Source organism: Leucoraja erinacea, chromosome 7 (genome assembly GCF_028641065.1).
Source record: "Leucoraja erinacea ecotype New England chromosome 7, Leri_hhj_1, whole genome shotgun sequence".
In the NCBI taxonomy this organism is placed as follows: Eukaryota; Metazoa; Chordata; class Chondrichthyes; order Rajiformes; family Rajidae; genus Leucoraja; species Leucoraja erinaceus.
The window spans coordinates 29321976-29342923 of NC_073383.1; the positions used below are offsets into that span (position 1 = coordinate 29321976).

Genomic DNA, 20948 nt, shown 5'->3' on the forward strand with positions numbered 1-20948 from the left:
TTACGAGCCGCTATGAAATATCTACTGACTCCTACGGACTCGCTATGGACATTCTCCGAGTTTGAATCAAGGGGAAAACTCGGGAGAATTCGTGAGTAACTCGGGAAAGTGGGACAGAGGCTTCAGTTTAGCGTAGTTATTCACAAGATCGCTAAATAAAATGTTTTAAGGTTCTGAAAGGAGTGTGGTGAATCGGTGGAATTCATTACCACAGATGGCTGTGGCGGCCAAGTCATTGGGTATTTTTAAGGGGCAATTTGGCAGATTCTTGATTACGGGTATTAGGGGTTATGAGGAGAACGCAGGAAAATGGGGTTGAGAGGGAAGCATAGATCAGCCATGATTGAATGGCAGAGTAGACTTCATGAGCCAAATGTCCTAATTATGCTCCTATAACTTATGAACATAAAACTGATTGTTATTTGAAAAGGGATATTTGCAAATTGCTCATGTTAACCTTGCTCTTTATTGTATACGTTTGACAATGAGACAAAACATTTTAAAGATAATTACATATAAATGATGCTCAACAGTATATTTACGGTAAGGCTTGTTCAGTGCTTATTGTTTGTAGACAAAAGGGTACTGGTACATATAATTAATTAACATCGTGTTATGGAGTCATAAAATGAAATAACAACGTTTTACCTTTATAGAGGGGCAGGTATACCAAACTGTCTTAAAAAAACGCACCAAGGCCATTTCAAGTCAAGCCGAGTTACCTGTCTTATGTACAACTTGGCTTTACAATAAGATTTATTCACATATCACCTCATGGAAACAAATAAAACAAGAGGTGAAGAAATGCTGTTGGGGAAGGGGTCAACACAAGGAACTACAGATGCCGGTTGACAATAAAAAGACACAAAGTGCTGGAGTAACTCCGCGGGTCAGGCAGCATCTCTGGAGAACATGGATAGGTGATGTTTTAGGTCGGGGCCCTTGTTCAGACTGACCTCACCTATTACGCCACTTTTACATCATCTACCCATGTTCTCCAGAAATGCTGCCTGACCCGCTGAGTTCCCCCTGCACTATGTGTCTTTTTTAGTTAATCAGCATCTGCAGTTTCTTATCATTTATATTTCATGGATGACGTTTCGAGTCGTAATGTTTAGATAAAATCTAGTTTGATGTCCAGATGAAATCTAGATCCTATGTGAAATAGTGCAATGATTTAGAGTTTAGAAGGATAAGGGGGGACCTTATTGAAACTTACCAAATAGTGAAAAGCTTGGTAGAGTGGATGGGGAGAGGATGCTTCCACTAGTGGGAGAGTCCAGGACCAGAGGGCATAGCCTCAGAATAAAAGCACATAACTTTAGAAAGGAGATGAGGAGGCTGATATTTAGCCTGATATTCTTTAGGTGGATCTGTGGAATTCATTTCTACAGGTGGCTGTGGAGGCCAAGTCATTGGGTATTTTTAAAGCGGAGATTGATAGGTTCTTGATTAGTAAGGGCGTCATTGCGTTACGGGGAGAAGGCAGGAGAATGAGGTTGAGAGGGAAAGATGGATCAGCCATGAATGAACGATGGAGCAGACTTGATGGGCCAAATGGCCTAATTCTGCTCCTATGACATGAACTTATTTAATGCCATCGTTCCTATTGCTTCTTAATGCTACTTTGAAGCCAACACGATCACTGTTGCACGATTAATGTGCAGGTCTACAAGTGACTCTCATCCTCCTCATCGGCCCTGTTTAAACCTGGAATGAACTTCATGAGGCGCTTCCTGACGCTGGGCCTCCTGCTCTTGCGAGAAATCGTCCCGTAGCCTCCGTTGACGTCCCACGACGGTGAGGCCACGCTGCTGCTGCCGCTGCTGCTCGTCATGCTGATGCTCCGGCTCCGACTCAGCTGGCTCTTGGGCGCAAACATCTCTGCCTCCCTATGGAAGACGCAATCTTCGTCCATGCTGCTGCGCCTGCGGTGGTTCCCAGTGACCAAGTCATCATGCATGCCGGGCTGGAAAACTCGATCCTCACTGTCATCAGTCATGAAGCTCAGCTGACTCCGACAGCTACTGTCACTGGAGAACCTCTCCTTCTTTTGTGCCGTTGACCCAAATAAAACCGTATCATCAAACAGAAAAGAGTTGGAAGACTCTGTGAGATTATTGTTCCTCAGGAATCCTAAAGAATTGAAACAATGTATGGACATATACATTATTGAAAGCAGTCTGTGTTCCTTCACACAATTAATAATCACAATAATCACAATTTAAAGTTCCAAGTGCTTTCAAAATATGCGTTTAGTTTAGAGATGCAGCATGGAAACAGGCCCTTCAGCCCAACGAGTCCACGCCAACCATTGTAAACTTCAACTGCGGAACATACCATGTCAACACTGATATAATGATTGAATTGAAAGATACAGCATGGAAAGAGGCCCTTCTGCCCAATTGTCCAAACTGACCAAGGTGCCCCATCTAAGCTAGTCCCATTTGCCTGGCATATCCTTCCAAGCTCTTTGTGTTTAGTAAACCACATCTGTGGACCATAACGTACTGCTACAACACCGTACATACTTACATCTGCTTTGGGACATGTGTCAATAAAACATTCTCGACTTTTGAATTGGAGGATGCAGCATGGGAGCAGGCCCTTCGGTCCACCGAGGCCACCGTGTGCGGACGTGGCTTCAAAGAACGAGAAGCCAAAGCAAAGAAGTGGAAGCCAAATAACTGAATGGAAACTAAGCCAAAACGTCAAATAACCAAAAATGTATGAAGCCGAAACGCCAGCTAGCCGAAAGAGTTGGACGCCTAAAAGCAAACTCACCGAAAGGCCGTTCTGCCAAAACGCCAACTCACCGAAAGGTTGCGTCGCCTACAAGCCAACTCACCGAATGGCCGCTCTGCTGAAAAGTCAAATAACGGACAATGACGTCGCCGGGGGGGGTGGGACTTGTCAGCGATTGGTTCAGACCCCCCGTCTCCATCACATCACTGGCCGGTGGAGACGGGAGGGTGGGGGTCATTTTCCCCACACAAGCCATAAGTGACTGGGCACTCTGAACCCGAGCACCAAGTTGTAAGCGGCCGAAGGAGCGCATCCCTCGGGACAGCCCCCACTCGCCCAGGGCCACGGCCGCCCTCCGCCTCGTCTCCCCCGTGCGGCCGCACTGTGACGGGTTGTGTGTCGATCGGATGATGGCGACGGACGATTGATTGCTGCCGGAGGTCACACCCCAGGATAGCCGGCGGTCTGGATTAATGCGCCGGATCAGCTGCCGAGCCAGAATCACCCCCGAAACACCTCCAGCAATGAGCTGGATATTCCCGCTGTCAAAGAGCGGTGGTGGTCACCTGCCGCCTCTGACCAACTTGCAGCAGCAATGCCAGCGGCAGATCGTGTTGGTGAAGAGTTCGCACAGTGGGTGAGTGCGGCGCTCTGCTGCTGGGGGGCATCGGCCCCGCTATCTCCCCCCCCCCCCTGGAAGGCATCGCCATCGCCATCGCCATCGCCATCACCGCTATCCATCTTAATTAACCAGGTTCCTGAATGTAAGAACCATTTCCACATGTAACATTTTTGTTTTTAAATCAGTAACTCTTTTTTGAGTTTTAATGCCGACCCCCTCCTGTGGGAAGGGCTTGCGTCAGCTGGTTTCATTGTGCCTTCATTGTTGGTAGGTGCTGATCTTTCACCTCTGCTCCACCCAGCGCTGCCGACACACAGCCCATCACAGTGCGGCTGCATGGGGAAGACGAGGCGGAGGGCGGTCGCGGCCGTGGGAGAGTGGGGGCTGTCCCGAGGGATGCGCTCCTGTGGCCACTTACAACTTGGTGCTCGGGTTCAGAGTGCCCAGTCACCTATGGCTTGTGGGGGAAAATGACCACCCTCCCGTCTCCATCAGCCAGTGATGTGATGGACACGGGGGTCTGGACCAATCGCTGACAAGTCATCCCCCCGGCGACGTCATGTCCGTTATTTGACTTTTCAGCTGAGCGGCTAATCGGTGAGTTGGCTTGTAGGTGACGCAGCCTTTTCAGGTGAGTGGGCATTTTGGCAGAACGGCTTTTCTTTTAGGGGTCCCACTCTTTCAGTGAATTTTCTTTTAGGCGTCCCACCCTTTTGGTTAGTTGGCATTTCGGCTTCATACGCTTTCGGTTATTTGGCGTTTCGGGCTTTGTTTCCGTTCGGTTAATTAGCTTCCACTTCTTTGCTTCGGCTTCTCGTCCTTCGATGCCACATCCAGGTACCGAGTGTTTTCTACACTGACTGTTTTCTCTGGAATGTCGGAGACTGGGGGAAGACCCGATAGAATTGTATAAAATGAAGATATGCATGGGCAGGGTCAGAACCTATTTTCCCCACGGTGGAAATATGAAAGACAAGAATGCACAGTTTTAAGGTGAGAAAGACAAAATTTGAAGGAGATGTGCGGGCAAGTTTTATTTTTACATAGAGAGTGGTGGATGCCTAGAATGCGCTGGCTGGGATGATGATGGTGGAGGTGAACAAGACAGGGGAATTTAAGCAGCTTTTAGGTGGGCACATTTCTAGATTAGTCAAGATGTCAATGGTTACAGGAGAAGTCAGGAGAATAAGGGTGAGAGGGAAAGGTCAATAGCACTCACACATCCCATAGGGGCAGCACAGTGGCACAGCGGTAGAGTTGCTGCCTTACAGAGCCGGAGACCTGCGTTCAATCTTGACTATGGGTGCTGTCTGTATGAGGTTTGTTTGTTCTTCCTGTGACCGCATGGGTTTTCTTCGGGTGCTTCGGTTTCATCCCACATTCCAAAGATGTACAGGTTTGAGGTTAATTGGCTTCAGTAAAATTGTAAGTTGTCCCTAGTGTGTAGGATAGTGTTTGTGTGCGGGGATCACTGGTCGGCACGGGCTCAGTGGGCCGAAGGGGCTGTTTCCGCGCAGTATCTCTAAAGTAAACTAAACCAGTAATTTATAAAAGACTGGAAAGAAAATTACATTGTAAGTGTGGTTTGATGAAGCATTGCTCGACATATTTGTACCTTGTAGACGTTGCGATCTTTAATGCACAAGTTTGCATTCTCAGTACTTCAGGTGAAATCCCAGTACTGAGATCCCCTATCTTGAACACAAACTCATCAGAAACAAAACTACCAAGAATTTTGACCCACATTATTCTCATTTTTTACTTTAAGTATCTCATGATATAAAAAGGTTTCAATGCCCATTTAAAATTTGTGCTGCAGTTAGTAGGAACTCACCATGAACAAGGCGTTGTTCCTGCAATAAAAGCGATTTGTACTCCACCCATTTCTCTTGAAGAGTTTTCTGTGAGACACCGGAAGATGGTGTTAATAAATGCTAAATATATACTGTGAGGATTTCATGCAATATAGTAGAAAGCAAAACAAAAGTGATCCTTCAGTCAAATATATCTACAAATAGATTCACTTGCATTCACTCAACTTTCTCTTTGAGTTTTAAAGGAAAATTAGTTTGCATGGTTTTACATAAAGAATTTGCCGTATTAACTATTTGCACATATTTTGTTTTTATAACTGCTAATATAAGGAAAAACATTGAAAAATATACCTTTAAAAAGTACAGTCTTGTTTCAAGTTCACTTTTTTTTACAGAGTTTTTGTTCATGGTCAGAAGGCTGCAAGGAGATAGAATGTTCAAGTGTGAATACTGAAATCATTATCCTATGCAATCTTGTGCTTAGAGGATATGCACGTTTAACCACCATTGACGTCCATGCCTACCGATGTACATTCTACAGGATGTACTGCGTCAATGAGCCACCATACCTCAAGAGTCCCTTTACCGTGAAGAAAAATTAAGGGCAGAAACTTGAAGTGTACACCATCACATTCAAGAAGCTCAATGCACTCACAAACAGCTTCTTCCCCTCTGTTATCAGCCTTCTGAACAGTCCTTCCATAAGCCAAGGTACTGTCTGATTCACCTCTACCCCATTGGTGTCATTGGACTTTGTCTCTGGAACTGATGCGCCACAATGCTGAGAACTATGAGCAGCACAGTGGGTATGGCTGCTGCCTTGCAGCACCAGAGACCCTGGTTCGATCCTGACCTCGGGTGCTATCTGTACGGAATTTTTTACGTTCTCCCAGTGACCGCGTGGGTTTCCTCTGGGTGCTCCGGTTTCCTCCCACATCCCAAGACGTGCAGGATTGTAGGTTAATTGGCCTTTGTTAATAAACTAAACTCAAACTGTGGCTCCAAGTACAGATTGTTGTAATTGAAATTGTTGTTTCTAGTATTGTTCCAAAACTATTGCACAATTATAACTACTGTAGCAGTACATCAGCATGATTGGTCATAAGCAAAGTTTTCTGTGAACAGTTCATGTAATATATAACCATATAACACTTACAGCATGGAAACAGGCCATCTCGACCCTTCTAGTCCGTGCCGAACACGTATTCTCCCCTAGTCCCATATACCTGCGCTCAGACCATAACCCTCCATTCCTTTCCCGTCCATATAACTATACAATTTATTTTTAAATGATAAAAACGAACCTGCCTCCACCACCTTCACTGGAAGTTCATTCCACACAGCCACCACTCTCTGAGTAAAGAAGTTCCCCCTCATGTTACCCTTAAACTTCTGTCCCTTTATTCTCAAGTCATGTCCCCTTGTTTGAATCTTCCCTACTCTCAGTGGGAAAAGCTTATCCACGTCAACTCTGTCTATCCCTCTCATCATAATATCATGCATTTATACCTATGACAAATGCTCTGCTGCGCTGCCAATTGCAGAATGAGGTGTGAAACTAAATGTGGATGAGACACATCCAGAGAGGGTGGCACGGTGGCAGAGTTGCTTCTTTACAACGCCAGAGACCCAGGTTCAATCCTGACCTCGGGTGCTGTCTGTGCGGAGTTTGTACGTTCTCCCCGTGAACTGCGTGGGATTTCTCTGGGTGCTCTGGTTTCCTCCTACTCTCCAAAGACTTGCGGGTTTGTAGGTTAATTGGCTTGGCAGAATTGTAAATACTCCTTAGTGGGTAGGATAGTGTTAGTGTGCGGGAATGCTGGCCGGTGCAGACTCGGTGGGACGAAGGGCCTGTTTCTGTGCTGTATCTCTAAACTAAATTAATGGGATGTGAAACCAAATGTGGATGAGACTAATCAAGAGAAGGTAACCCATTGGAATTATCACTTATGGAATTATGAAGTGTATTCTTCAGAAAGATTTAAGAAAAACCTGAGGGGTAATTGTTTTACACAAGGGGTGGTGGGTGTTTGCAACGAGGAGGAGGAAGTTGAGACAGGTGCTATCACAACGTTCAAGAAACGTTTAGACAGGTACATGGGTAGGATAGGTTTAGAGGGATATGGGCCAAGCACAGGCAGGTGGGACTAGAGTACATGGGGCATGTTGGTTGGCATGGGCAAGTTGGACCGAAGGGTCTGTTTCCACACTGTATGACTCTATGATTCTAAGACCAGCTTCTTAAACTAATGTGGCAGGGGGATGGGTACAAGAGCAGAGGGGCAGGGGGGTGTAAAATGAAGGTAGAAGCAATAGGTAGCAAGGTGAAAAGTAAAAGTGGCAGGCAGACAAAACCAGGGCAAAAATCAAAAAGGGCCACTTTTCAACATAATTGTATAAGGGGTAAGAGCGTTGTAAAAACAAGCCTGAAGGCTTTGTGTCTCAATGCAAGGAGTATTCGTAATAAGGTGGATGAGTTGAACGTGCAGATAGCCATTAATGATTATGATATAGTTGGGATCACGGAGACATGGCTCCAGGGTGACCAAGGCTGGGAGCTGAACATCCCGGGATATTCAATATTCAGGAGGGATAGAGAGAAAGGAAAAGGGGGTGGGGTAGTGTTGCTGGTTAGAGAGGAGATTAACGCAATGGAAAGGAAGGACATTAGTTTGGAGGATGTGGAATCGGTATGGGTAGAGCTGCGAAACAATAAGGGGCAGAAAACGCTGGTGGGTGTTGTGTACAGGCCACCTAACAGTAGTAGTGAAGTTGGGGATGGCATCAAACAGGAAATTAGAAATGCTTGCGACAAAGGCAAAGCAGTTATAATGGGTGACTTCAATCTACATATAGATTGGGTGAATCAAACTGGCAGGGGTGCTGAGGAAGAGAATTTCTTGGAATGTATACGGGATAGTTATCTAAACAAACATGTAGAGGAACCAACGAGAGAGCTGGCTATTTTAGACTGGGTATTGAGTAATGAGGAAGGGTTAGTTAGTAGTCTTGTTGTGCATGGCCCCTTGGGCAAGAGTGACCATAATATGGTTGAGTTCTTCATTAGGATGGAGAGTGACATTGTTAATTCAGAAACAATGGTTTTGAACTTAAAGAAAGGTAACTTTGAGGGTATGAGACGTGAATTGGCCAAGATGACTGGCAATTAATTCTAAAAGGGTTGACGGTGGATATGCAATGGAAGGCATTTAAAGACTGCATGGATGAACTACAAAAATTGTTCATCCCAGTTTGGCAAAAGAATAAATCAGGGAAGGTAGTGCATCCATGGATAACAAGGGAAATCAGGGATAGTATCAAAGCAAAGGATGATGCGTACAAACTAGCCAGAAAAAGCAGCATACCGGAGGACTGGGAGAAATTCAGAGACCAGCAGAGGAGGACGAAGGGCTTAATTAGAAAAGGAAAAATGGATTATGAAAGAAAACTGGCAGTGAACATAAAATCTGACTGCAAACGTTTTTATAGATATGTGAAAAGAAAGAGATTAGTTAAAACAAATGTAGGTCCCTTGCAGTCAGAAACAGGTGAGTTGATCATGGGGAACCAGGATATGGCGGACCAATTGAATAACTACTTTGGTTCCGTCTTCACTAAGGAAGACATAAATGATCTGCCGGAAATAGCAGGGGCCCGCGGGTCAAAGGAGGTGGAGGAATTGAGTGAAATCCAGGTTAGTCGGGAAGTGGTGTTGGGTAAATTGAATGGATTAAAGGCCGATAAATCCCAGGGCCAGATAGGCTGCATCCCAGAGTACTTAAGGAAGTAGCTCCAGAAATAGTGGATGCATTAGTAATAATCTTTCAAAACTCTTTAGATTCTGGAGTAGTTCCAGAGGATTGGCGGGTAGCAAACGTAACCCCACTTTTTAAGAAGGGAGGGAGGGAGAGAGAAAACGGGGAATTACAGACCAGTTAGCCTAACATCGGTAGTGGGGAAACTGCTAGAGTCAGTTATTAAAGATGGGATAGCAGCACATTTAGAAAGTGGTGAAATCATTGGACAAAGTCAGCATGGATTTACGAAAGGTAAATCATGTCTGACGAATCTTATAGAATTTTTCGAGGATGTAACTAGTAGCGTGGATAGGGGGGAACCAGTGGATGTGGTGTATCTGGACTTCCAGAAGGCTTTCGACAAGGTCCCACATAAGAGATTAGTATACAAACTTAAAGCACACGGCATTGGGGGTTCAGTATTGATGTGGATAGAGAACTGGCTGGCAAACAGGAAGCAAAGAGTAGGAGTAAACGGGTCCTTTTCACAATGGCAGGCAGTGACTAGTGGGGTACCGCAAGGCTCAGTACTGGGACCCCAGCTATTTACAATATATATTAATGATCTGGATGAGGGAATTGAAGGCAATATCTCCAAGTTTGCGGATGACACTAAGCTGGGGGGCAGTGTTAGGTGTGAGGAGGATGCTAGGAGACTGCAAGGTGACTTGGATAGGCTGGGTGAGTGGGCAAATGTTTGGCAGATGCAGTTTAATGTGGATAAATGTGAGGTTATCCATTTTGGTGGCAAAAACGGGAAAGCAGATTATTATCTAAACGGTGGCCGATTGGGAAAGGGGGAGATGCAGCGAGACCTGGGTGTCATGGTACACCAGTCATTGAAGGTAGGCATGCAGGTGCAGCAGGCAGTAAAGAAAGCGAATGGCATGTTGGCTTTCATAGCAAGAGGATTTGAGTATAGGAGCAGGGAGGTTCTACTGCAGTTGTATAGGGTCTTGGTGAGACCACACCTGGAGTATTGCGTGCAGTTTTGGTCTCCAAATCTGAGGAAGGACATTATTGCCATAGAGGGAGTGCAGAGAAGGTTCACCAGACTGATTCCTGGGATGTCAGGACTGTCTTATGAAGAAAGACTGGATAGACTTGTTTTATACTCTCTAGAGTTTAGGAGATTGAGAGGGGATCTTATAGAAACTTACAAAATTCTTAAGGGGTTGGACAGGCTAGATGCAGGAAGATTGTTTCCGATGTTGGGGAAGTCCAGGACAAGGGGTCACAGCTTAAGGATAAGGGGGAAATCCTTTAAAACCGAGATGAGGAGAACTTTTTTCACACAGAGAGTGGTGAATCTCTGGAACTCTCTGCCACAGAGGGTAGTTGAGGCCAGTTCATTGGCTATATTTAAGAGGGAGTTAGATGTGGCCCTTGTGGCCAAGGGGATCAGAGGGTATGGAGAAAAGGCAGGTACGGGATACTGAGTTGGATGATCAGCCATGATCATATTAAATGGCGGTGCAGGCTCGAAGGGCCGAATGGCCTACTCCTGCACCTAATTTCTATGTTTCTATGTTTTCTATGTTTCTTCCCAACAACCATTAAGCTCTTGAACACAACCAACACCAACTAAACTAATAACAAGGAAATGCAAATGGTGAATTACCAAAAGAAAGATAGAAAATGCTGGAGTAACTCAGCGGATCAGGCAGCATCTCCATGTTCTCCAGAGATGTTGCCTGACCCACCTAGTTACTCCGGCATTTTATGAACAGCTTTGGTTGCAATTAGGACTCTGGGGCTTTTAGTTTATTGAATATTGGGGCTTTTAATTTATTGAATATTGTGTTGTTTATTATGTTATCTATGTGCTGTGATTACCAGCCCGTTAAGCTGCTGCAAGTAAGGATGTCATTGTTCAGTTGTCGGTACATATGACATTTAGACACTCTTAACACGTGATCCTTACCTTAAAATATTGCCAGCTGACTTAATTAGGTTAACGATTTCACGATGACTACAGCCTTCGGTGCTTGTTCCATTGATGTTAATCAGTATATCACCTATGATTGAAAAATAAAGTGAGTTGCTGTCCAGTTTGCAGCGGTAGAAGGTCCCCGTGTGCCGCGTGCGGCCTGTTGGCAGGAAGCCGCTGAGCCGGCCCCGGACGACGACAGACGTGATGGACAAGGAGAAGGCTGGTAGATGAGGGACAGGGGACTGGTCTACTGCGCCTTTGAGGTCGGCTGTACGAGGCACCCCCCTGGGGCACAAACACGGGATGGGCGAGGAGAGGGACGTGCGTTTGCTAATCGATCCACAAGTCCAAGGAAGGCGATGGCTGAAGGCCCTGTAGCAGCCTGGAGCTCGCCTGGTTCGGGCACTGCTCATAAGAACTAGAGTGTGGACGGGACTTGGGCTCAGTAGACTATTTTGTGAACACTTTGCTAATCTGGAGATCTGTATGGGAATACTGTACTGGGCTGTATGCAAGAAAAGAACTCCACCGTGCATTTGCACGTGACAATAATGCACCATTGAAGCATTGAGGAAACTGTTTAATGTGCTTCTTGTGATTATTGCGGACATGTGAGAGAGGCAAAACCAAACCAACCAGGAGAGGAAGCGAATACATACCAGGCTTCAACCCTGCACAGCAAGACGGACTGTTCTCATGCACCTTGCAGACACAAGTGTACCTCTCTACCGTATTAACATTCCGCTGGTTCACTCCAAGGGTCTAAATAAGAGCAGAAAAAACATCATAGCACCGTGTCCTGAAAGTGGCAAGACAAGTATTCAGTTTCAGTTTAGTTTCTTGACACGTGTAACGAGGTACAGTGAAAAGCTTTTGTTACATGCTAACCAGTCAGCAGAAAGACAATACATGATTACAATTGATCTATTTACAGTGTATATACACATGATAAGGGAATAACGTTTAGTGCAATGTAAATCCAGCAAAGACCGATCAAGGATAGTTTGAGGGTCACCAAAGAGGTAGATAGTAGTTCAGCACTGCTTTCTGGTTGTGGTAGGATGATTCAGTTGCCTGATAACAGCTGGGAAGAAAGCGGCTCTGAGTATACAGAGCGGTAAAAAGGGCATAAGGTGTGGTTACCTTCATAGGTCGGGGGGCATTGAATATAAGAGTCAGGAAGACAAGTTGCAGCTCTATTTTGGTTAGGCCTCATTTGGAGTATTGCATGTAGTTCTGATTGCCCCATTACAGGAAGGATGTGGAGGCTACAGAAGAGATTTATCAGATTTCGACCTAGATTAGAGGCTATTAACTATAAGGACAGGTAGGACAAAATCAGGTTGTTTTCTCTCGAACGTCAGAGGCTGACAGGAGACGTGATATATATATATATATATATATATATATGAAATTATGAGAGGCAATTATTTGGGTGGACAGCCAGAACCTTTTTCCCAAGGTGGAAATATCAAAGACCAGAGGCAGAGCTTTAAGTGAGAAGAGCAAAGTTTAAAGGAGATATGCTGAGTAGGTTTTATTTACACAGACAATGTGGGTGCCTGTAATGCGTTGCCAAGGGTGGTGGTGGAGGCAGATACAATAATGGTGTCTAAGAGGCTTTTGTATGGGCACATGGATATGCATGGAATGGAGGGGAATGGATCATGTGCAGGCAGAGGAGATTAATTTAACTTGGTAAAATGTTTGGCAAAGACATTGTGGGATGAAGGGCCAGTTACTGTGCTGTACTGGTATTACAGAAACATTGCAAACACTTATCCTTCATTTTTATTAAATTTAATACAGGATGTGCAATAAATTCCTCACCTGAATCTCAAATCCAAAAGTTTCATTATCCTGTTTATTTATAACAATCATCGTTCTATTCGGGAAAAAAAATGTTAATGTTTATTTTCATTTTACTAATTTCATTCTTTCAGAGTAAACTACAGTTGTGCAAATATTATACAAAAAAATTAAAAAGCAGAAAATGCTGGGAACCCTTATTTGTGGAAAGATAAATGGATTAATATTTCAGATTGATTTTCTTTTGACCTGCAAAAAGGGAGCTGTGTCTATTTCCACAGGGTCTGAAGAAGGGCCCCAACCTGAAATGTCACCTATTCCCTTTCTCCAGAGAAGCTGCCTGACCCGCTGTGTTGCTTTAGCACTTCGTGTCTCTTTTTCCACAGAGGCTGCCTGACCTGCAGAGTCTTTCCAGCATCTTTTGTTTTTGTTATTACAATGGCTCTCTGTGAAATATTTAATATTTCCCTTGTATGCAAGGGACCACAGACACCTTAATAACCCATCATCACTTCTACAGCAACAAGTATCCACCCACGCATACACTATTTATAAGAAGTCAGGCACAAAGTGCTGGAGTAACTCAGCAGGTCAGGTCTGAGTGATTTTTTGGGTCCAAACCGTTCTTCTGAAAGTATAGAGTGTGGGGGGGGGGGGGGGGGGGGGAATTGGAGGTTGAAGGGTGGGACCCCATAATGGCCCATTGTTGGCTGGGGAAGAGGTGATAACAAGGGATAGAAGGATGCAAACTGTGAAGCTAGTAGGACGACAAGGGTGGAGAAACGGGGGGGGGGGGGGTGGGGGGGGGGGGGGGGGGGGGGGGGGGGGGGAGAGGGGAATGCAGGGGTTACATACAATTATATTCATATATATTCACACTGACAGTACCAACACTCTTTCCCATACCAAATCAGCTTTTTTTTTTTTAATTCAGATTTTTTTCTATATGATTATTATCACTAAACAATGAATTTAAAGTATATCTTACTTTTGACAATCTGAAGTATCTGCCAAAGGGTTTGATTTGGTCAAAGCAAGCTGTAAAAGAAGTAGTCAAAATTATTGTTATCTCCAATAACTTGAATTTTTATTATAGTGCCTGTGTTTAACTGAATCTATTACACTTCATATCAAAACCAGACCAATGTTCATTTCACCAAAATCCCATTCATTCTGTACGCTGTAAGACTGCAGAAATCTTCCGTTTCGGGAGTTTATATTGATTTGGCAATGAGATAAATATGGAAACAAATGAAAATAATACTGAAAATGGGTAAACGTGAACTGCAGATGCGGGAATCTTGAGCAAAACACAAAGTGATGGAGGAACTCAGTGGGTCAGGTAGCACCTGTGGAGGGAATGGACAGATGTTTCAGGTCGGGAGCCTTCTTCAGACATATATTTCCAGGCTAATGCTTTTCCATACCCTGTTTTAATCTTGTCACCTTTGTATTTCTGCTAACTTATTCTGCAAGGAACTCAATCAAATATTCAGAACTATGCTGTTGTGAAGAAGGGTCCCAACCCGAAAAGTTGCCTATCCATGTCCTCCAGAGATGTTGTCTGACCCACTGAGTTCCTCTAGCTCTTTGTGCTATACTCAAGATTCCAGCATTTGCAGAGCCTTCAGAACTTTATTCGTTGAACCACAATGCACTCATACAGAGACCTCTTGAAAAATAAAAATAATTTGGTCACAAAATTCTGGAGTAACTCAGTGGGTCAGGCAGCACCCATGTTCTCCAGAGATGCTGCCCGATCCACCGAGTTACTCCAGCACTTTGTGTCTTTTTTTTGGTAAACCAGCATCTGCAGTTCCTTGTCTAACTGCATCTTAAGTCAGGACTAGAAACAAGATGGTTTATCTCGTGTGTAGAAAGGGACTGCAGATGTTAGTATATACAGAAGATAGACACAAAGGGCTGAAGGAACTCAGTGGGTCAGGCAAGGAGAGAAAGGATGGATGATGTTTCGGGTCGGGACCCTTCTTCAGTCTGAACCCATCCTTTTCCCCTAGAGATGCTGCCTGACCTGCTGAGTTACTCCAGCACTTTGTGTGTATCTTTGGTTCAGCCGTTGATTGAGTTGTTTACCTGTTTGTGCCTCCGTGGCAGAGTGGCCAAGACCTGGATCTGTCTGTTATCAGTTCCTCCAAGGTGACTGCCGCTGGACCTCTCGGAATCGTAGCTGGGTGACATGGGACTCGTTGCCAAAGGGTTTGATTTAGTCAAAGCAAGCTGTAAAGGAAGTAGTCAAAATTATTGTTATCTCCAAAAACTTGAATTTTTATTAAAGTGCCTGTATTTAACTGAATCTATTACACTTCATATCAAAACCAGACCAATGTTCATTTCACCAAAATCCCATTCATTCTGTATGCTGTAAGACTGCAGAAATTTTCAGTTTCGGGAGTTTATATTAATTTGGCAATTACTTAAATACGGAAACAAACTAAAACAATACTGAAAATGGGTAAACGTGAACTAAAGATGCGGGAATCTTGAGCAAAACACAAAGTGATGGAGGAACTCAGTGGGTCAGGTAGCACCTGTGGAGGGAATGGACAGATGTTTCAGGTCGGGAGCCTTCTTCAGACATATATTTCCAAGCTAATGCTTTTCCATACCCTGTTTTAATCTTGTCACCTTTGCATTTCTGCTAACTTATTCTGCAAGGAACTCAATCAAATATTCAGAACTATGCTGTTGTGAAGAAGGGTCCCGACCCGAAAAGTTGCCTATCCATGTCCTCCAGAGATGTTGTCTGACCCACTGAGTTCCCTTAGCTCTTTGTGCTATACTCAAGATTCCAGCATTTGCAGAGCCTTCAGAACTTTATTCTTTGAACCACAATGCACTCATACAGAGATCTCTTGAAAAATAAAAATAATTTGGTCACAAAATTCTGGAGTAACTCAGTGGGTCAGGCAGCACCCATGTTCTCCAGAGATGCTGCCCGATCCACCGAGTTACTCCAGCACTTTGTGTCTTTTTTTTTTTGTAAACCAGCATCTGCAGTTCTTTGTCTAACTGTATCTTAAGTCAGGACTAGAAACAAGATGGTTTATCTCAGATGTTAGTATATACAGAAGATAGACACAAAGGGCTGAAGGAACTCAGCGGGTCAGGCAGCATCTCTGGAGAGAAAGGATGGATGATGTTTCGGGGTGGGACCCTTCTTCAGTCTGAACCCACCCTTTTCCCCCCCAGAGATGCTGCCTGACCTGCTAAGTTACTCCAGCACTATGTGTGTATCTGTGGTTCAGCCGTTGATTGAATTGTTTACCTGTTTGTGCCTCCGTGGCAGGGTGCCAAAGACCTGGATCTGTCTGTTAGCAGTTCCTCCAAGGTGACTGCCGCTGGAGCTCTCGGAATCGTAGCCGGGTGACATGGGACTCGTTGCCATGTAAGTCCTATTGCCATTCAGTGCAAAGAGCTCTCTCAAAACTGCTGCTTTAGCTTTCAGAACAACTCATTGCTGCAAACTTGTCTCCACCCAGTTGAGCAAAACTGAAATCGACCTCAACATAAGTGTCAGGTCGGAAATCTGAGTCATGTGATGAGTTTTGTGGGCATGTCAGTGCTACACCTCTGTCGTTTCTAGGGTGCACAGTGAAACGTCTGAAGCCTTCTGCTAACTTTCTGCAAACCTCCTAGCTCAGGCACTCGCATAGTCCAAGCATTGGCAATTTAATCAAGGATTTAAGCACGGTTTGAAGCCTATCTTTGCAATCAGCACTCTGCAAAGTGTGCATTGCAGGAACACTCTAACGAAGTGCAGAGAGAAAAAAACTATTTCGAGGTAGTACTAAGAGATCAAAACCTCCTCTCTCTGCACCCGTGTTTCCTGGGGTCTTGGTCAATTAGGTTTATTTTAATTTAGTTCAGTTGCGTGCTATCCAAACAAATCAAATCATACTATACATAGTACAATACATCCTATACATAGCACATACATTGGGGCAGCACAGTGGCGCAGTGGTAACCATATAAACCATATAACAATTACAGCACGGAAACAGGCCATCTCGGCCCTTCAAGTCCGTGCCGAACACTTACTTTCCCCTAGTCCCATCTAACTGCACTCAGACCATAACCCTCCATTCCTTTTCCATCCATATACCTATCCAATTTATTTTTAAATGATAAAATCGAACCTGCCTCCACCACTTCCACTGGAAGCTCATTCCACACAGCTGCCACTCTCTGAGTAAAGAAGTTCCCCCTCAACTTCTGTCCCTTAATTCTCAGCGTTAATTCTTAATGCGGTAGAGTTGCTGCCTTAAGGGCCTGTCCCAGGAGCATGCAACAGCTAACGTGGTCCCTCGAGCCGTACGGCCTCGCGGTGCCGGTCCCACTTCGATCGCCGAAGCCGTATGGAGTTGTGCGGATCTGGTCCCGACATCGCGCGGGGCTCCGAAAAACTGACACTGTCCAAGAATTCCGCGCGGCAACAGCCTGCCGGCCCGCAGCTGCATTGAGGCTGTACGCACCGCCTCGACGGGCGTGCGCAGCGTCTCAACGCTATACGCAGCATCTTGACGGTGTATGCCTAGCGCGAACATCCCGCGGACTTCGCTCGAACTTCACGTCAACTGGTACGGGATCACTCGACCTCCGCGCGTCCCCCGCTTCTGGTTTGGTCACGCTTGCCGCATGCAGTCGCATGCTCGTGGGACAGGCCCTTTACAGTGTCAGAGACCTGCGCTCGATTCTGACTACGGGTGGTGTTTGTATGGAGTTTTTGTACGCTCTCCCTGTGGCCGCGTGGGATTCTCTGGGAGCTCCGATTTCTTACCACAAACCAAAGGCGTACAGATTTGTAGGTTAATTTACTTCAGTAAAATTTTCAAATTTCCCATGTGTGTGGGATAGTGCTGGTGTACGGGTGATCGCTGGTCGGCACAGACTCAGTAGGCTGAAGGGCCAGTTTCCGTTCTTTATCTCTAAACTAAACGAAAATGAGTACAATAAAGCTTATTATACATGGGAACAAACCATAAAGTAGTACAGCTGATGGTACAAAGAGGAAAAAAAGACAGCAAAATGTAGTGTTACAACATTATAGCATTACAGTTACAGAGGAAAAGTCCACGGTCGGCAGTGAGGTAGGTTGGAAGATTGGGACGAAACCCTAGTTTCGATAGTTTGATAGCAGCAGGGAAGAAGTTGTTCCTGAGTTTGGTGATATGTTGATGTTAAGACAATGTCACCTACTGTATTACTCTTGAGACTGTCAGAGTTGTTCAGAAAACGGTCGTTATCATACATCACAGAAACAGGCACTTCAGCTGAAATTGTCCACGTCGACCAAGATACCCCATCTAAGCCAGTCCCATTTGCTCACATTTGGCCCACAACCCCTTAAAATGTTTTTTTAATGCACTAAGACATTTCAAAACAATTAAATCCCATAAATCAACTCAGAATGGTCCCAACCCGAAACGTCACCTATCCACATTCTCCAGATATGCTGCCTGACCTGCTGAGTTACTGCAGCATTTTGTGTATTTTTGTATGTTAAACTGCATCTGCAATTATAAAACCAAGCTTGGTAGGAATGAAAGAAAAGAACCCGAATGCTTCAGATGATCAGGTGTGTTTCTGTTGCTCTGGTTGCAAACCTTTAAAGATTCATGCACTGTTAAACCTGTACAAGCTCATAAGTTGTAGGAAAAAAATTAAGCCCATTAAGTCTACTCCACCATTCAATCATGGCTGCTCTATCTTTCCCTCTCAACCCCATTCTCCTGCCTTCTCCCCATAACCCTGACACCCTTACTAAACAAGAATCTGTCAATCTCTGTTTTAACAATATCCAGTGACGGCCTCCACAGCTGTTTGTGGCAATGAATTCCGCAGATTCACCACCCTCTGACTAAAGATTCACCTCCCCCTCATCTCTTTTCTATAGGTACGTCCTTTTATTCTGAGTCTATGGCCTCTGGTCCTAAACTCTTACACTAGTGGAAATAACCTCTCCACAGTTACTTTATCCTGGCCTATCATTATTCGGTAAGGTTCAATGAGGTCTCCCCTCATCCTGCTAAATTCCAACTAGTCCAGGCCTTGTGCCGTCAAATGCTCAGTTTATGTTAACCCACTCATTCCTGGGATTATTTTCTTTGATCTCTGGTATCTCTGGTTGATTGATGGTCTCTGTACAATGCATTGTAGATCACAGCGATTTTACATTTGACTCAGCAACATGTGTAATGCTACATTGATCTCTATCATGTGATATCTTGCAGATGGGTCGGAATAGAGTTAACTACCGTTGCCTCACATCTCCGGAGACCCGGGTTAGATCCTGACCTCCGATGTTGTCTGTGTGGAGTTTGCATATTCACCCCCATTACTAGGTGGATTTCTGCCAGGTGCTCTGGTTTCTTCCCACACCCCAAAGATGATAGGAAAGGTTAGAGGGATATGGACCAAACATGGGTATATGGGCTAGCTTAGATGGGGCAAGAGTTGGACCAATGGCCCCGTTTCCATGCTGTATGATTCCATGACTTAATCAGCTGAAAAGTTAATGGACCACTGAAAATGTACCCATTGGTGTCTTGATATTGGAATTGGCTTATTGTTGACACATGTATTGAAAGAGTGAAAAGCTTTTATTTGCGTACTATTCAATCAAATCAGAAAGTACTATATACGAGTACAATCAAGCCAACAAAAGTACAACAAGTGGAGGAAATGGAAAAGTATCACAGGGCAGAGTGTAGTTTCTCAGCATTGTAACAGTTCCAGAGAAGTAGTCCAGTGTCCGCAATGAGGTAGGTTAGAAGATCACGACTGTACTCTGAACGGTTATGAAAAGACTGTTCAGACGTCTGATAACAGACGGGAAGAAACTGTTCCCGAGTCTCGTGCTACATGCGTTAGTATCAAATTTAGGGCTTGTAGGTATCAAAATAACTTTTTTTCAAAAACACAGTGCTGGGGTAGCTCAGCAGATCAGGCAGCATCTCTGGAGAACATGGATAGGTGATGTTTTGAGTCGGAATCCTTCTTCAGAATGAGATTATCTATCCACATTCTCCAGAGATACTACCTGACCCTCCGAGTTACTCCTGCACTTTATTTTTTATAAACCAGCATCTGCAGTTCCTTGTTTCATTATATGTTAAAATAATTAAGCAGAAGTTAATGGGCACTGATAGGAAAAAAAAATGGCATGGCTACAGAGTAACAAGGAAGGGGGTATATGAATGATGGGCCTGCTCTTTGGGAACCCAATGGGAAAACAGCTTCTATCCCTGTCGTAATAAGTAGGTTAATTTGCCCCTCCTTTGTGGTTTGGTTTAGTTTAGTTTAGAGTGGAAACAGGCCCTTCGGCCCAGTGAGTCTGTGCTGGCCAGCGATCCGTGCATACTAGCACAGTAGGGACAATTTACAATTCTTACGGAAGCCAATTGACCTGCAAACCTACAAACCTGTATGTCTTTAGAGTGTGGGTGGAAACCGGAGCAACCGGACAAAAACCCACGAGGTCATGGGGAGAACATGCAAACTCCGTACAGACAGCACCTGTAGTCAGGATCGCAGCCAGGTCTTTGGCGGTGTAAGGCACGAACACCAACGCTGCGCCACTGTGCCGCCCGATGTTGAAAAGAAAGTTGCAGATAGGGGATCTGAAATTAAGGAAGAAAATACTTGGGTCAAGGGGTCAAGAGGTCAAGAGGCATCTGTGGAAACGGAAACACGGTTAACGTTTCATGTCAAAGGCTTTTTCCATTTCTGATGTAAGGTCGCTCACCTGAAACTTCGTTCTCACTGAATTCACACCACAAATGTTGCCCGACCTCAGGAATCAGGAGAGTTTATTTGTCAAGAGCATCGGGAATGGAACAGTCAAATTCCTACTTGCTTCAGCTTCAAAGACACATTAAATGCAACACCAACAATAAATATAGTCAACCAACATAGAATCAGGCCCTTCGGCCCAACATTCCCATGGCATCCAAGATGACCCATCGACCACTATTGATATATAATAAAATAATCCGTTATTCTAAGTAAACTGCATTATGATAGTGCAAAGTCCCAGAGTATGGAGAGCAGCCACTGCAGTTCAAGCCCGCAGTGGGTAGGGATGTGGTTAGAGGCGTGCAGGGTGGTTCAACAACCTGATGGTTGATGGCACGAAGCTGTTAGAACCATCGAGTCACACACCATCGAGACAGATCCTTCGGGCCAACTTGCCCATGCTGACCAAGATG

At 44.8% G+C, this 20948-nt stretch overlaps 1 protein-coding gene across 2 annotated transcripts; it reads right to left on the reverse strand.

The window, feature by feature from the left end:
- Positions 1-176: 176 nt before the first annotated feature.
- Positions 177-16707, reverse strand: cytip (cytohesin 1 interacting protein). Of its 2 annotated transcripts, XM_055638106.1 has the most exons (9): positions 16007-16707; positions 14815-14958; positions 13709-13758; positions 12742-12796; positions 11571-11673; positions 10903-10996; positions 5533-5599; positions 5202-5268; positions 177-2136 (listed from the first exon to the last, which is right to left on the reverse strand). In XM_055638106.1, the coding sequence occupies exons 1-9, from the start codon at positions 16124-16126 to the stop codon at positions 1670-1672; spliced, it is 1167 nt and encodes a 388-aa protein (XP_055494081.1). In that variant the 5' UTR covers positions 16127-16707; the 3' UTR covers positions 177-1669. The 2 variants fall into 2 exon arrangements, with proteins under 2 accessions (XP_055494081.1, XP_055494080.1); XM_055638105.1 differs by lacking the exons at positions 12742-12796; positions 13709-13758; positions 14815-14958; positions 16007-16707 and having other exon boundaries at positions 10903-12241.
- Positions 16708-20948: the final 4241 nt, after the last annotated feature.

Bases quoted from the DNA above. Each gene is read 5' to 3' on its own strand.
- cytip (XM_055638105.1), bottom strand. From the start codon at position 11,522: ATGTCCGCAATAATCACAAGAAGCACATTAAACAGTTTCCTCAATGCT. The intron at 5,600-10,902 runs GTAAGGATCACG...ATCTCCTTGCAG, and splicing joins TCAGCTGGCAATATTTTAAG to CCTTCTGACCATGAACAAAA. The intron at 2,137-5,201 runs GTGAGTTCCTAC...TCAATTCTTTAG, and splicing joins GGAACAACGCCTTGTTCATG to GATTCCTGAGGAACAATAAT.